The 15,695-nt window shown below is 37.8% G+C and overlaps 1 protein-coding gene across 1 annotated transcript; it reads left to right on the top strand.

Moving 5' to 3' along the window:
• Window positions 1-477: 477 nt before the first annotated feature.
• Window positions 478-12,263, top strand: LOC121241745 (F-box/LRR-repeat protein 4). The gene is made up of 9 exons (XM_041139624.1): window positions 478-951; window positions 1,386-1,628; window positions 1,993-2,399; window positions 2,755-2,940; window positions 3,479-3,671; window positions 4,188-4,264; window positions 4,454-4,604; window positions 5,857-6,184; window positions 11,875-12,263. Exons 1-8 carry the CDS (start codon window positions 691-693, stop codon window positions 6,151-6,153), a joined length of 1,815 nt encoding a protein of 604 aa, XP_040995558.1. The 5' UTR covers window positions 478-690; the 3' UTR covers window positions 6,154-6,184; window positions 11,875-12,263.
• Window positions 12,264-15,695: the final 3,432 nt, after the last annotated feature.

Raw genomic sequence — 15,695 nt, 5'->3', positions numbered from 1 at the left:
AGACGAACAAATTAAAAAGTTCTTTGCATAATCTATTATACTATAGACTTACTAAACACATAAATAGCCCACACATCACCACCAAATTTTATTGAAAACATGAAGTAGAAGAAATCTTGAAAAATAAGAGATGATTGACCTCAAAAGAAGTGGTGGAGCGGTTATGTTAACCATTCTAATCATTTTCGAGGTTAACAATCACGCCATTTAAGGGTTGACTCGCTATTTCGAACATATCTTTCATCACTTCATAAGATTATAAAATTAACGACTTGTGTCACAAGACGATTAAAACAAATTTGATTAAGGTGTGTCTAAACATAAAAAAAAAAAAAAAAAAAAAAGAAAAAAAAAAGAAAAAAATTGAAAGTTTTTAATAAGGTTATCAGTTTTATAATATAGAAGAAAAAAGAACGAAAAGATAATGCAGTTGGTCAGGTCTAAGCCCGGCAGTAACAAGGCGTTTTTACTGGAGGAAAACGCGAAAGTCGAAGAGAATGGGCATTGCCGAGAGAACACCACGAATCCTTCCAGCAAACTGCCGACTCCACCGATTGCCCAAAACAAAAACATTCCATTCTCATTTCTCACGCAGACACAAGCCCTGATACAGAAACACACAACCCAATCCGTAACGATCCCTTCTACCGACACACATACCTCGTTTCCCGATAATCCAATTCTCTAATCATGCGAGGTCACGATCGGATCAACACTTGTCTCCCCGACGAACTGCTCGTAGAGATCTTCCGGCGCCTCGACTCCAAGCCGAGCCGCGACGCTTGCTCCCTCGTCTGCAAGCGCTGGCTCAACCTCGAGCGCCTCAGCCGCTCCACCCTCCGTATCGGAGCCTCCGGTAGCCCTGACCATTTCGTCAAGCTCATTACTCGCCGCTTCGTCAATGTCAAGACCGTCCACGTTGACGAAAGATTATCGCTCCCCGCTCAGTTCGTAAGCCATTTCTATGAAATTAATTTCCGATGCTGACTTGTTAGGTTTGAGATTATCCATGATTGCTAGCAATCCTGAACAATTCTTATGTAATCTTGAACGATCAAGGTAATTTACACGGACAATTTGATCATTAATCGGTTCCGATTAAGCAACGGGGATCGCTTGGATTCATTGGTTCATCTTTTTGCGCTTTTAACATCGGGAAAATACTATATCTAATATACATTAGAAAGGGTCATTTATTTCCTTAGATATATTTTCCATGAAAACAAGTAGTGCATTTGGGGGAAGACTGAAGAGGAACTCGGGCATATTCATTGTGCGAGTGGTCTTTGAACTTGCTTGATTTCACTGAGTCTTATGGAAAAAATTGCATTGGGTCGCTTGATTACAGGGAAGATGAGGCATCTATATAATTTTTTTGAATGCAGGGAAGAAGATTTGGCAGTGAATCTTTTCGCCCATCTCCAAAGCTGCGTTATGTGAAGGAGAAAGCTGGGTCTGAAGACAACGAGTTTGAGACGTCTTACATATCAGATGCTGGGTTGACTGTCCTCGGGGAAGGCTTTTCGAAGCTTGAGAAGTTGAGCTTAATTTGGTGCAATAATGTGTCAAGTATGGGTTTAGTATCTGTAGCTCAGAAGTGTAGGTCGTTGAAGTCTCTGGATTTACAGGTCAATCTTCAGTTAATTAAACACAAAACTGGTTATTGTGTTTTATTTTTTTGTTTGTTAATTGTATCATGTAATCTCTTGCCTGAGTTTGTGATTGAATGCGGGTTTATTCCACTGAGGATGACATTTCCAGAATATCATTTCAGTACGTGCAGTATGCATGTAGTAGGCAATGAGGCCAAAACCTCTTCTAAAGGCAGTTTTGGGACATCATTGACTCCTCTGTTTCACATGTTTTAATCCTTCATTTGGGAGAGCTGGGCATCAAATCGGCATATTCTTCTGATTGTGTTTTGCTCACGATTTTTTTATGCCAGGGAAATGCATTTTCCTAAGCCTTTCTTGCTCACATTGTTTTTTTCAGGGTTGTTATGTTGGAGATCCAGGTCTAGCTGCTGTTGGAGAGTGCTGTAGGCAACTTGAAGACTTGAATTTGCGATTTTGTGAAGGCTTGAGTGACAAGGGCGTGGTTGAATTAGCCCTTGGGTGTGGAAAATCATTAAAAGCTCTTGGTGTTGCAGCTTGTGCAAAAATAACAGACATCTCACTAGAAGCAGTTGGGTCGCACTGCAAATCTTTGGAGACCCTGTCCTTGGATTCAGAGTGCATAAGCAACAAAGGGTTACTTGCTGTGGCCAAGGGATGTCCTCTTTTGAAAGTTCTGAAGCTACAATGTGTTAATGTTACTGATGAGGCTTTGGCAGCTGTTGGCACTGGTTGTTCATTGCTTGAGTTGCTAGCTCTATACAGTTTGCAGAGATTTACTGATAGGTTAGTTATTCTACAGTCTTTTTGAAAGCTTCTAGGATATATAATTGTTGATTTCATCTGTCAATAGTTTCCTTTTTGAATGAGCGCTGGAGCTTCTTGAGATACAACTTATTTTTTCACTTACTATTGTCATCCTTATCAATGCATGATAAGCTTATAAAGGAACTCAGTTTTGCCAAATTTTTATGCCACTTATCTGAATGATAACAAGACGTGGCATATTTTTTGTCTTGTTCTTGGAGACATTTATCTTTTCTAGTATTGGGATGATGGATGAACTTGAGCTAGTCTTTCTCATCTCAGATTCTGCACATAATCATGTTCTTTATTCGTTTTCTTTTATGACACATTTCAGGGGTCTACAGGCAATTGGCAATGGTTGTAAGAAGTTAAAAAATCTTACCCTAAGTGATTGTTATTTCTTGAGCGACAAGGGCTTGGAAGCAATTGCAACTGGTTGCAAGGAAGTTACACATCTCGAGGTTAATGGGTGCCATAATATCGGAACTATGGGACTGGAATCCATTGGAAAATCTTGCCAGTATGTTTCTCTCTTGTTTAATCTAAGTTACTTCTGTATGTGGTCACAATATGCATGCATTGACTGGAAGTCATGTTTTGGGTAGACAAACTACTAGCCTCCTTGTTCAGACCAGTATTCCAATGAGTAACTTGGGGAAACTATTTTATATTGTTTCCTTGGCATTTTGAAAAGTCAAGATGTGAAGTTAGCCATGAGATAGATATTTATCTCTGTTCTGCTGCAGCTTGGTAAATGTTTTCCACTCAACTTACTGAGAATGGAAAATATTAAGTGAATCAGTGTACTGGGTCAAATTATTATCTAACTTGCAACAAAGTGTCAATTTCCTCTCCTATTAAGGGGTTGGATAGATTCAGTACCATTTTCGTTGCTTTTATGGTTATGTACTGCTTAATAAAATATATTTCTTGCATTTTACATGGATCAGAGCAAGTTGCTCTAACTTGGTTCATGGCTAAATATGTTGAAATCCTGCATGATGCTGTCTATTGATACTCTTGTAATAAGTGTTGACGCTAGCTCTTGATATCTGCAGACAACTCACTGAGTTAGCACTGTTATTCTGCCAGAAGATTGGTAACAATGCCCTTCTTGAAGTTGGAAGGGGCTGTAAGCTTTTGCAAGCTCTTCACTTGGTAGATTGTTCTGGTATTGGAGATGAAGGTATTTGCGGTATAGGTAGGGGCTGCAGGAAGTTGAAGAAACTTCACATTCGTCGCTGTTATGAGGTTCTCTCTGTCTCTATCTATTTTTTACATTATTCAAATTATTACGTGCATTATTTATATTCAAATATTATTCCTTCCAAACAAAATTCTCATACACACACACTCTCTCTGGTTCGTGAATTTAATGAATTTTGGGAGGAAATTTTGTAAACTAGATATGTTTCTAAACATGTTGATGTTTACTTATTTTTCAAACTTATGGTTAACATAGGAAATATATACCTAACCTAATTTTGCTTTATCCTTCTTTTCAGAGCCTTATATTTTCTACTGAATAATAATTTTTTGGAGTAATTGTTGTAACCGATACAATAGTTAGATATATATATATATGTTTTTGTTAAAGAGTAATTCTATTTGAAAGCCTTTACACCACACACCATCCACGTGGCATGATTTGATTTGGAAGATAAATTTTAAAATTTGAATCTCACAATCAAATTATGCCATGTGGGTGGTGTATGGTGTAAAGGCCTTTAAATAGCATTGCTCATCTTTTGTTTTTGTTGTTAATAGATTGGGAACAAAGGAATTGTTGCTATTGGCGAGTATTGCAAGTCTCTAACGGATCTTAGCCTTCGGTTTTGTGATAGGTAAAAACATTCTACACAGCTTTTTCTTTTTCTTTTTAAACTATAAGAATTAGATGCATTTTTTTCCCTACATTAAATGTTTGTCAGGGTGAAATCTATATATAAATATTGTCATTATCTGGAAGATTGTAACCCCTACAAGACCTCTGAGTGATATATATATATTTTTTATTTATTTTTAATCACTAGGGTTGGAGATGAGGCTCTTGTTGCCATCGGTCAGGGTTGCTCACTGCAGCATCTAAATGTCAGTGGCTGCCACCAAATTGGAGATGCTGGGATAATAGCCATTGCAAGAGGGTGCCCTCAACTCAGTTCCCTGGATGTAAGTGTTCTCCAGGTGTGTCCTCTCTCTCTCTCTCTCTCTCTCCTCACACACACACACACACACACAAACACTCACATGAGGGATTGAAACTTTTTATTGAAGAGGACAAAGGCTTAGTCCAAGATGTATACAAGAGAAACACCTAAATTATGAACGTTGAAAGATACATGAAAACTCAGCCCATTAAAATATGTAGCAGCTGCCCAAAGAAATAACGTATTGAAAAGAAGGTTTTAAGCTATTCGGTCGTCCGCTCATGTTTCTAAAAATTCTATTATTTGCAATTTGAGGGCTGCCATATCCCTCCCCCCCCCCCCCCCCCCCCCCTTCCCCCCTTTTCTTTTTCTCTTTCAATCATTAGTTTAAACTTTTAAACTTCTCTATGTGATAAATTTGCATTAACATTGGATTTATTATCTGATTAGTAACATAATTGTTGCTTTATGAGTTTTGAAATTGAGATAGTCACCAAATTACTGCAATCTTGCTGCTATATTGAAGTTCACCCTGTCCAGTTAAGATGGGTTGAAAACTTTGGGTGAAAGGTTGAAAAAATGCTGTAGTCTGATTGCAGACATGTGCAAAGTACAGAATTACTTGATTTTTTGAGCAGGTCATTCCCATTGTACATTGAATGGGAAGAGTAGATTTTTATGTGCATACTGATGTGTAATGGAGGCCATTGCTTTGTACAATGATAAAGCCCTTGGCTGCTGAGTGTAAGTGCAGTGGTTTGGCCTCAAGAGTGGCCACTTCATACAAATTTTTTTTTTCCGGAAACTGCGTTCCGACTACTCCCGGGGGTGCACAGGCCCTCGGCAATGAGTTTTCCATAAATGCACCTCAGTTAATTCAAGGGGAAAATCCCCTAGTTCAATGGCCCCTAGAAATTGTTTGCACCTAAGAAAATTTGAACTTTAGACCTAGGGGTGAGTGCACCCCCAAGCCGCCTTTAGCACTTGAGCCACCCCTAGGGGTTCTTCATAAAAATGCCAAGAGGTAAGATTGTTTCCAGGCGCTCTCCCTTGATCCCACATAGTGGTGTCCAGCGTCAAGTAAACGACCTTTCTTGATGCACATGTATTACCTATGTGGATGACAGTGAAGTTCGTTGGATTGTGATATCATTATATACATGTTTAGGTCATAAAAAAATGGTGATTACGTACAGGTCAACTTGTGCACAACAATCCTTCATACAATTTTTTACGTCTTTCCCTCTTACAATTGCTTTTCAATCTAACACATTTGTCCAATGGAGCAGAATTTGGGGGATATGGCAATGGCTGAATTAGGAGAAGGCTGTCCGTTACTCAAAGAAATACTGCTGTCACACTGCCGTCAAATAACTGATGTTGGTATAAGTCATCTGGTAAAGAATTGCACCCTGCTTGAATCCTGCCACATGGTTTATTGCCCTGGTATAACCGCAGCTGGAGTTGCCACCATGGTTTCTGGTTGCGCCAACATGAAGAAGGTTCTTGTAGAGAAGTGGAAGGTTAGCCAGCGGACTAAACGAAGAGCAGGCCCTGTCATATCTTACCTCTGTATGGACCTTTAGCTTCAACATCAATTTATGTACATACCCTGAGTCTCTATATGTTTTTTTTGTTTTATCAGTAAAAAGAGAGATTATATATATGAATGAAATAGACCTAGTCCTTGTACATGGGACGTATACAAAGGAACTCCTAAATACATTCTAAAAGTGATAAATTAAAGACAAGAAATCCTGAACATTGTCTCCATGTAATACAATAGTAGAAAACCAACACATTAGAGTGTGGAGAAAAAAATTCTTCAACTCAGTCTTTGTGCGTTCCTTATCTTCAAAGCAAGGCGCTTTCCTTTCCATCCAAATACGCTACATAATACACAACGGAATCATCTTCTACACTGTTGCCACTTGCTTGCAACCTTGCAACTTTGACCAACATCCCAACAAGTCCACCACCCTCATAGGCATAACCCAGGCAATATCAACCCTCAGAAAGATCTCATCTCACAACTCCCTTGTTACCTCACAGTGTAGTAATAGATGGTCCACAGATTCTCTATCCTTCTTACACAAATAGCACCAATCCAATACTATACATCCTCTCTTCCTCAAGTTGTCCGTGGTCAATATCTTCCCAAGAGCTGCACTCCAAACGAAAAAAGCTACTCTAAGGGGCACACGAGACTTCCAAATCTTCTTCCAAGGGAACGGAATAATCTCAAGATGTGTTGTCAAGATGCTATAATATGCCTTAACTGTACATGACTTGTGATTATTAGACCTCCACTTCAAACTATCTCGCTGTGTCAAAGGGATCTCCATGGAATATAATAAATTGAAAAATTCTGAAACCATAGGTAATTCCCAATCATGAAAATTCCTATTAAAAAGGATATTCCACAGATATGCACCATGAGAGAATATACGCACTTCAGCCACTGAAACTTCCCTATTAGCTGCAATACGGTATAAGGCCGGAAAAACCCTTTCCAAAGCCTGGACACCACACCACACATCCTGCCAAAATCTGATACGACTACCCTCACCAACTGCAAAGCGGACTTGATTTACAAAACATGGACACCCCTTCCTTATATACTTCCATAAACCCACCTCATAGCCCCCACTAACTTCCTTATAGCACCAACCACGCCAAGCGACACCATGTTTAGCGTCAATAATATCCCTCCACAATGATTCCCCTTCAAATGATATCTCCATAGCCATTTACCCAATAAAGCTTTGTTGAAAATTTTCAAGTTATATACACCCAACCCCCCGTTCACAACTGAGGCACAAACAGTCTTGCATCTAATCAAATGAAATTTCTTCTCCTCCCCCATTCCTCCCCGTAGGAATGCCCTAAAGAGTTTCTCCACTCTGTTCACCACTCCTACAGGCATAGGAAACAAAGATAAGAAGTAAGTGAGGAGATTAGTAAGAGTACTCTTGATAAGAGTGAGACGGCCCCCTTTGATAGATACACCTGTTTCCAGCCAGCCAGCCAGCCTTTTCTCTATCTTCTCCACTACCCCATCCCATATAGCTCTATTCTTGAAAGTTGCTCCCAGCGAGAGACCCAAATATTTCATTGGAAAAGAAGACACCTTACAATCCAGGAGGCTAGCTAGCCTGAAAATATTAGAAACCACACCCACAGAAACCATCTCAGACTTGCCTAGATTCACCTTTAACCCCAACACTGCCTCAAAGCAAAGTAGCAATGCTCTTAAAGTTTGGATCTGGCTACTCTTAGCTTCACAAAATACTAACGTATCATCTGCAAAAAGAAGATGTGATATGACAATAGTACCACCATCACCATTACCCACCTGAAAACCCATTAAAAACCCTCCCCAACAGCAGCTTGCACCATCCTACTCAAAGCTTCCATAACTATGACAAATAATAGAGGAGATAAAGGATCTCCCTGCCGCAGTCCCCTACAAAAAAAACCAGTAGGTGTACCGTTAACCAAAACTGAAAACCGGGCGGTTGAAATACAATGGTGCATCCATGCAATCCACCTATCCCCAAAACCACATCTCTCAAGCACGTATAAAAGGAATTCCCAATTCACATGATCATATGCTTTTTCCATGTCAAGCTTGCACAAAACACATGAATCTCCCTCCCGTTGTCTATAATCCAAACACTCATTTGCAATAAGAACTGAGTCAAGAATTTGTCTCCCCTGAATAAATGCGTTCTGAGACTTGGAGATAATATGTTCTAACACCGGACTAAGCCGGTTAGCAAGAACCTTCGAGATTATCTTATAAACACTACTAACCAAACTTATAGGCCGAAAGTCTTCAATAGTCGGGACCCCCGGTTTCTTAGGAATAAGGGCAATAAAGGTCGTATTAATGGACTTTTCAAATTTCTGTACGGCGTGAAATTCGCTAAAGACCTGCATAACATCCCCTTTTACAATATCCTAACAAGTTTGAAAAAACCCCATTGAAAAGCCATCCGGCCCCGGTGCTTTATCCTTGGTCATGCCAAATATGACCTTGTAAATCTCTTCTTCAGCAAAAGGTCTCTCCAACACACTCACGCTCTGCGAGTTAATTGCCTCAAAATTCAAATCATCAAGCTTTGGCCTCCAAGTAACCGATTCTGAGAGCAGGGACTCATAGTACTGTACTATGTGATTTTCTAGCTCGGAAGGAGAAGATATCACCTGAGGGCCTGATTGAAGTGACTCGATGGCATTGTTACGCCTATGTGAATTAGCCACTTTGTGAAAGAACTTCGTACACCTATCGCCTTCTTTCAACCAAAGTGCCCTGGATTTTTGACGCCATGTAATCTCCTCTGATAACAAAACCCTCTCCAGATTTGCCATAACCAATCCCTTCCTTAATAACACCTCCTCCGAATTATCCCCCAAAAGCTCCTTATTCTCAAGTTCTTGTAATTCCTTCAATAGTGTAGTCTTCTGGTTGTCAATATGACCAAACACCTCCAAATTCCACTTCTTCAAGTCTTGTTTCAAAGCCTTCAGCTTACTTGCAAGAATGTAACTTGGAGTACCAGAAAACTGATATGAAGACCACCAACCACTAACCATCTCTACAAAGACATCTGCTGTTAGCCACATATTTTCAAACTTGAAATAACCTCGCCCCCTGTGAATACCCCCACAATCCAAAAGGATGGGATAGTGATCTGAACTGAATCGAGCTAGTCTTCTCTGACTTACTTCCGGATATTTAGCTTCCCACGAAGGAGAGACTAAAAATCCATCCAATCTTGACCAAACCCGTCCATTCGACCAAGTGAATTCACCCCCGACCAGAGGGAGATCCATGAAATCCAGATCAAATATGAACTCGTTGAATTCTTCCATGGCCATAGAATGTTGATAGTGCCCTGAACGCTCACTAGGGAACCGGATAGTGTTAAAATCACCCCCCATGCACCACGACACATCCCATAAGGAATATACACCCGTCAATTCCTCCCACAACCTTATCCTATCCCGATCCAAGTTGGGACCATAGGAACCTGCGAATGCCCATTCCCATCCATCAGCCACATTTTTAAATAAAGACGCAACCGAAAACTCTCCGACACATTCCTCAATTGACTCAACCACTCTTTTATCCCACATAAGTAAAACTCCACCTGAGGTACCCAAAGAGGCCAAATAGGACCAAGCCACGTATGAACACCCCCATAAACTTCGCACAAATTTTCTGTCAATGAAACTCCTTTTTGTTTCTTGAAAACACACCACATCACCCTTCCACAACTGCAATAATGCCTTAATACGAAGGTGTTTATTGCGACCATTAAGTCCTCGTACATTCCATGATAAAATCTTAGGCTTCATAAAAAACTATGTTACCCCTCCCCCTCGATCGATCCCTTCCGCCACTCCCTTTTTTCACATCATAATTAATAGAGCAAGTTAGCTTTTTAAGCTCCCTATCCCGCTTTGAGGCTGATTTTGAATGACTAGCCTCAAGTGTTACGAGTAAAGCCTTAAATTATTCTTCATAACCTCCAAACGAAATCCCAATGACCTCCTGAATTTCCTCCACTTTTTTGAAAACCCAACTCGACGAAGAACTCCCATAGTTAGATCTGGGCGGGAGTGTACACAAAGGTGTTAAAATGGCCCCCTCCTCAGCATTACTGGCAGAAGCAAATAATGCTAATTCCGAGCCACATACAACTTCTAATTCAACACTGGGTTCCGCTGCATTTTCAGTAACACTGAAAACTTCCAAATCACCACTAAGTTCCACTACATTCCCCTCAGAAACACCCATCTCCAAAAATAACCCCTGGTCCGACGTAACAGGCTGCACAGGAGACACTGATGTGCCTCCATCCACCACACACGGCTGTTTCTGAGCATCCTCCAACACCAACCCACGAGCCGGCAGCGGACATTCCAAACTCAGAGGTTTCTTACTGATCGGCTTCTCTATTGGGGCCCTCAGTAGAGAGAACCCATGCTCCGACGAGTAGGACTGCACAAGTAACGCTTCTGTGCCTTCGTCCCTCACACACGATAGGTTCTATACCTCCTCCACCGACAACCCACAAACCGTCGACGAAAAAGTGGTATTTAAAGGCCCATGCTGAATCGGCAACTCTCCCTCCTCGATAACCTCCCGTCGAGGTGACTGAGCCAACCCACCATGATGCTCGTCGGCGGCCGTCGGAGCTTTATGTGCCAGTAAGGGAACCATTGCGGCACTTATCGGCTTCGCGAGAAGGTGAACTAGACTCTGCCCCAAAATATTGGGAGAAGACCGAAATACCTTCCAGGCCTTCTTTGGGCCTGCGGCCTGGCCCGGCCCGTAACTCGCCAGCCCATCCTGCATCCCAGCCTGTACTCCCTTCGCCAGCCCAGCCTGCAACCCAGCCTGACCCATACTCCCTTCCCTTAAACCCAACTCCCCCTAAACCAAAGCCTGTCCCAAATGATTGGAACCCAAAGCCTAGCCCGAAACCTCCAATTCCTTACCCTTAACGCAACGTTTAAGCTCCAGTAATTCTTCCAATAATAACCCTACTTTTACCTCCATATTACTCAATGCCCTTAACAAATAATCTTCAACTGTCTCACTGCCTCTTCACGACCTCTGCACTACCTCAGGCACGATAGGCACCGCTCCACTCACTTCTTGCTGCCGTACTTTCTGCACTTGAAGGACCTCACTGTACGATCTTGAGGCATCCACCATGGACGAAGGAGCACCACCTTCTTCCCTGGATACCTTCTGCTTGTCTTCTTGCGAAAACCATTGGAGTGCCTTCACTCTGTTTCTCACACCCAAAACAGAGGGATGAGTCATGAGCTCCTTCAAAATATCTCCAAATTTCCTCCACCCCTCACCCTTCCTACCTTCTGGAACCACAAGCATACCTCTCTTCTTCTCATGCCCAAATTCCGAAATGGAGATATACCTTCCATTGCTGTTGCAACCCCTCTGCAACATTAAAACTGCATTTCCAGTTCTACGAGTTCTAATAAACTCTGGGGAGCCCAAAAACGCAGCACACTCCCTCACCATCAAGCCCAGCCACTCCAAAGCTTCATGCTCTAAGGAAATGTATTTCACCACACGCCAACTATTTTCAATGATTCTCCACCACCTAGCATTCTCCCTTCTAAACACAAACAACTTATGTCCAATGAATACCTCTGTGCACATACCCCTCATACCCATCATCACCAACCAACACACTAACACGATAATCACCAACCTGAACAAAACACCCTACTAGACTACATGCTAATCACCACAAGAAACTGCCACCTCTGTATATGTTTAACACACGACTTTATGGGAGAGAACATATATTGGCACTCCCAGAAAGATTAGTGAGAAAACTGCACAACCTGAGTTCCTCTTACTAAACACAGAAGGTTTACCGATGAATATGGTTGGTAATCTAAATGTTTCCTTTTCTTTTCTTTTTTCTTTTTTTTGTCCATTTTTCTTGTTGGTTCAGTTTCAGTTTATCAGTTTGTTGTTAGTTTCATTCTGTAATGAAAATGTTTTGAGTGTAATATTTGGTGGTAGTAAACGCCATAGAGTTTAGGAAACGAGTCGGTTTACAAGAATTTATTATGTGTTTTCTGTAGCTTTGATGTATAGAAAACTCTTGTTGAAAAGAAAATGAAGTTTTGCTTTCCAAAGACCGTAGCCTGGATCCCATTTTTCCTTTCACTGAATTACACAGGTTAATAGGAGAAAAGGTCTCAAAATTTCCTTATTTCTTGAACATCCTCATCCTATTCATTTATTCAATTTGTGAACCCTATATATTTAGAGAATTTATTGTGATTATTAATAAAAAACCGCAGCAGCAACATATTGGATTATGCATATTCAAAAATTTATATAGTTATGAACAGTATTTCTACAAATTTAAAGATGCACTATTCACTCTACAAATCTTATTTTATTATTTTTTCTCCTCCCCCTCTCTCTCTACCAACCGATAGAATTTTAAGAAAAAAAATTCTAGTGGGTGCTAAATGATAGAATTTGCAGTGGTGCTAATTGCAAAATATATATATAAAAAAAAAGTTTGGAAAAAAATTAATAATAATATTTTTTTATTATTTGGCTCAAATATGCATAATTCAATGTGAGAGTTTTTCTTAATATGTAAAATCAATCTCTAAAAGTTATGATTTTGCATATGCAGAAATCGATTCTAGTGCTTTTAAGCACCAGAGAGGAATGCATGAGCAAATTATCTCATAACATCTCATCATTACAACTTTTTTCAAATTTCAATACAAAATATAATAAACAATTCAACTTTTTCCAATCTCAAAATAATAATAATATTAAAAAATAATATTATAACAATAATTTATCCAACTCATTTAAAATTATCTCATCTCACTATCTAAACAAGTTCTAAAACTCGATCTCAGGAGTTTTACAAACGATTAAAGAAAAAGAGGAAAATGGCATCATTTCCAGGCGGGAATAAATTGGGTAAATAAATTGCTCATAAAAAACCTCAACAAAATAAAATAAAGTAACTTAACGAAGATTAAATTGAATTAACTGTGTCAGTTCATTGTTAATTTGCTGTCTTTAAATAAAATAAAACATAAATACCCCAATTTATTTTCGGAATTATTCAATTTATTTCAATCCAACGAACTTCAATTATAAGTTGGTATTTGGTGAATTCCGAAAATAAATCAGGTATTTACAATGAAATAAGTTGGGATCTATATCAATCGAGTTATGATATTTTCAAGGCAGTGTTTAGAATATACCATTTACATTACTTAAAATTTTTTATATCACACACCATCCAAGTAGCATAATTTGATTTGTAAGATTTAAATTTTAATTTCAAATAAAATTATTTAAATTTTAAAATTTATCTTCTGAATCAAATTATATCATACACACACTTTATCACATATATATTATACTAATAGTGATGGAACGTCTAAGGGACATTTGCCCACTGGGGACAAAATATATATGGTCATTTTATATATATATATATATGAAATATATATAGATAGAAATAAAAATAACATAATTTCATTATAAAAAAAAATTATATTTTCTTACAAATTTATAAATCATATAATAATAAAAAGTTATAACCTAATTGGAAAAAAAAAAATCAAATGTGAAAGAAAACAAATAATATATGCAAAAGAAGCTTGATATAAGCTTACAAAATGTAGTTTGATTTAAGTCCTAAACAATAACCAAAGTTCATGCCACAATCATAGTAATATATATGCAAAAGAAACTTAATATAAGCTTACAAAATGTAGTTTGATTTAAGTCCTAAACAATAACCAAAGTTCATGCTACAACCATAGTAACTAACATATTTCTTCCTCTTTTGCAGAATTAATTGATAAGATATTAAAATTTGTATGCCGTTGTTGGCTCATCTGTTCTACATCTGCATGAAGTTCAATTATCCATTCTTTTTCTGAGATTTCTTTGACCATACTTTCTAAGAATGGTAAATGCTCCTGAAAAAAAAAATACAGAATTTATTATAAAAATTATGTTTTGATTTATAATTGTATTATTTGAATTGAAAAAGTTTTAAAAATATAGTATTATGGGCAAGTATGATTCATAAAATGAATTACTAAATAACCCAATATTTTTTCTGCAATTTCACCAACTACTACTGCAGCAAGCTGTCTTGTACCATCATCAACTTCAACATACACTCAACAACTATTACCAACAAAAATATAATTATCTCTTAGAATGTACAGAAAATATATGTTAAACTTTTCAAGGAAGGGATGTGAACTAAAGGTTTAGCAAAAAGGTGCATACCGTAGTTGTGTAATGCTCATGTATTTGCAATGGTAACATAAGAATTTTTCATTGTAATCATAGATTGTTCCTTTATTACATCCAATGTAAGACATATAAAAGAAGATTTGTTAGAGATCAAGCACATTTATCTTGCCTTTCACCCAAAATTTTGATTTCTATATGATATTTATAACAAATATTAAAATGATTACGTTGTAATAATCGATAATTAAAAAAAATATTGTTAAGAATATAATTTACTATTCCAGGTTGTGAAGCCTTGAGAAGTTCTGCAACATCAGAAATGTTTGTTAATTTCTGGACAGTATGAGCAGTGACAAATATGTGTGTTGGATCCAAAGATTTTATAATCACATCTTCAAGCAAGAAATCATTGATTCTTGCCCTGCAAAAATTTAAGAGAGATTAAAAACAAATAATAACTTTTGAAAATGTAACAATTATATGTTGAAAACAAAAATTAATAAGAGTTTATTTTAAAATCAAATGAAAATAAGAAACATGTATTACCATTCTTGCAATGATACTGCATCAGGAATTATGTGATTTATTGTAAACATACTTGTTGGTTGAGATGACAACGAGAGTTTTAGGTCAAAACGATGTGTTAGATACAGAATGAACACATTATATTTTAAAAATATAGAATTCTAAATTTTTCAATAATACCATTATAAAAAGTGACTTTTAACTGACTGGCAAAAATGATTGGTTTAGTTCCAATAATTTCTGAAATTTGTTGACATTCAGTATCAACAAACCGATCCCACAAAGTCAAGCACACAGGGTTTAAGCGAGTAAACAATAATTTGATGTCAATAGATGGAATTAGAAAAAAAAAATATTATTGGAAATGCAATAAATAAATACATAATTTAAAGAATATGTTTACCTTTGATCAACCAAATATATTTCTTGCAAGATTTTAGAACCATTTGCTATCTTCACTTCTCTAGTTGGCTTAATATATAATGCAATTGCCAACAAATCTAACAAATCATGTTTATAGTTTTTAATTTGTTAATAAATATAGTTATGAAAGGATTTAAAAATTTTGAATAAATATTTACCTATCTCTACAATGGAATCTTTATAATTGTGAAGTTCACTAAATGGAACAATATCATAAACTGGTGGCTGCAATGCTTTTTCGCCATCTGCAATTTCTTTAATTATTATTCTTGAATTTAAGATCCATTAGTATTGATGAGTTTCAATTTTATATTTAGGATACAACGGCTCCACGTAAGTATTACTGATATAATATGACTGGAATACATGCAAAGT

This window comes from Juglans microcarpa x Juglans regia, chromosome 1D (assembly GCF_004785595.1).
Source record: "Juglans microcarpa x Juglans regia isolate MS1-56 chromosome 1D, Jm3101_v1.0, whole genome shotgun sequence".
Classification (NCBI taxonomy): Eukaryota; Viridiplantae; Streptophyta; class Magnoliopsida; order Fagales; family Juglandaceae; genus Juglans; species Juglans microcarpa x Juglans regia.
This window is presented reverse-complemented; position numbering and strand designations above follow the sequence as displayed.

Bases quoted from the DNA above. Each gene is read 5' to 3' on its own strand.
- LOC121241745 (XM_041139624.1), top strand. From the start codon at position 691: ATGCGAGGTCACGATCGGATCAACACTTGTCTCCCCGACGAACTGCTC. The intron at 4,265-4,453 runs GTAAAAACATTC...TTTAATCACTAG, and splicing joins AGCCTTCGGTTTTGTGATAG to GGTTGGAGATGAGGCTCTTG. The intron at 4,605-5,856 runs GTGTGTCCTCTC...CCAATGGAGCAG, and splicing joins TGGATGTAAGTGTTCTCCAG to AATTTGGGGGATATGGCAAT.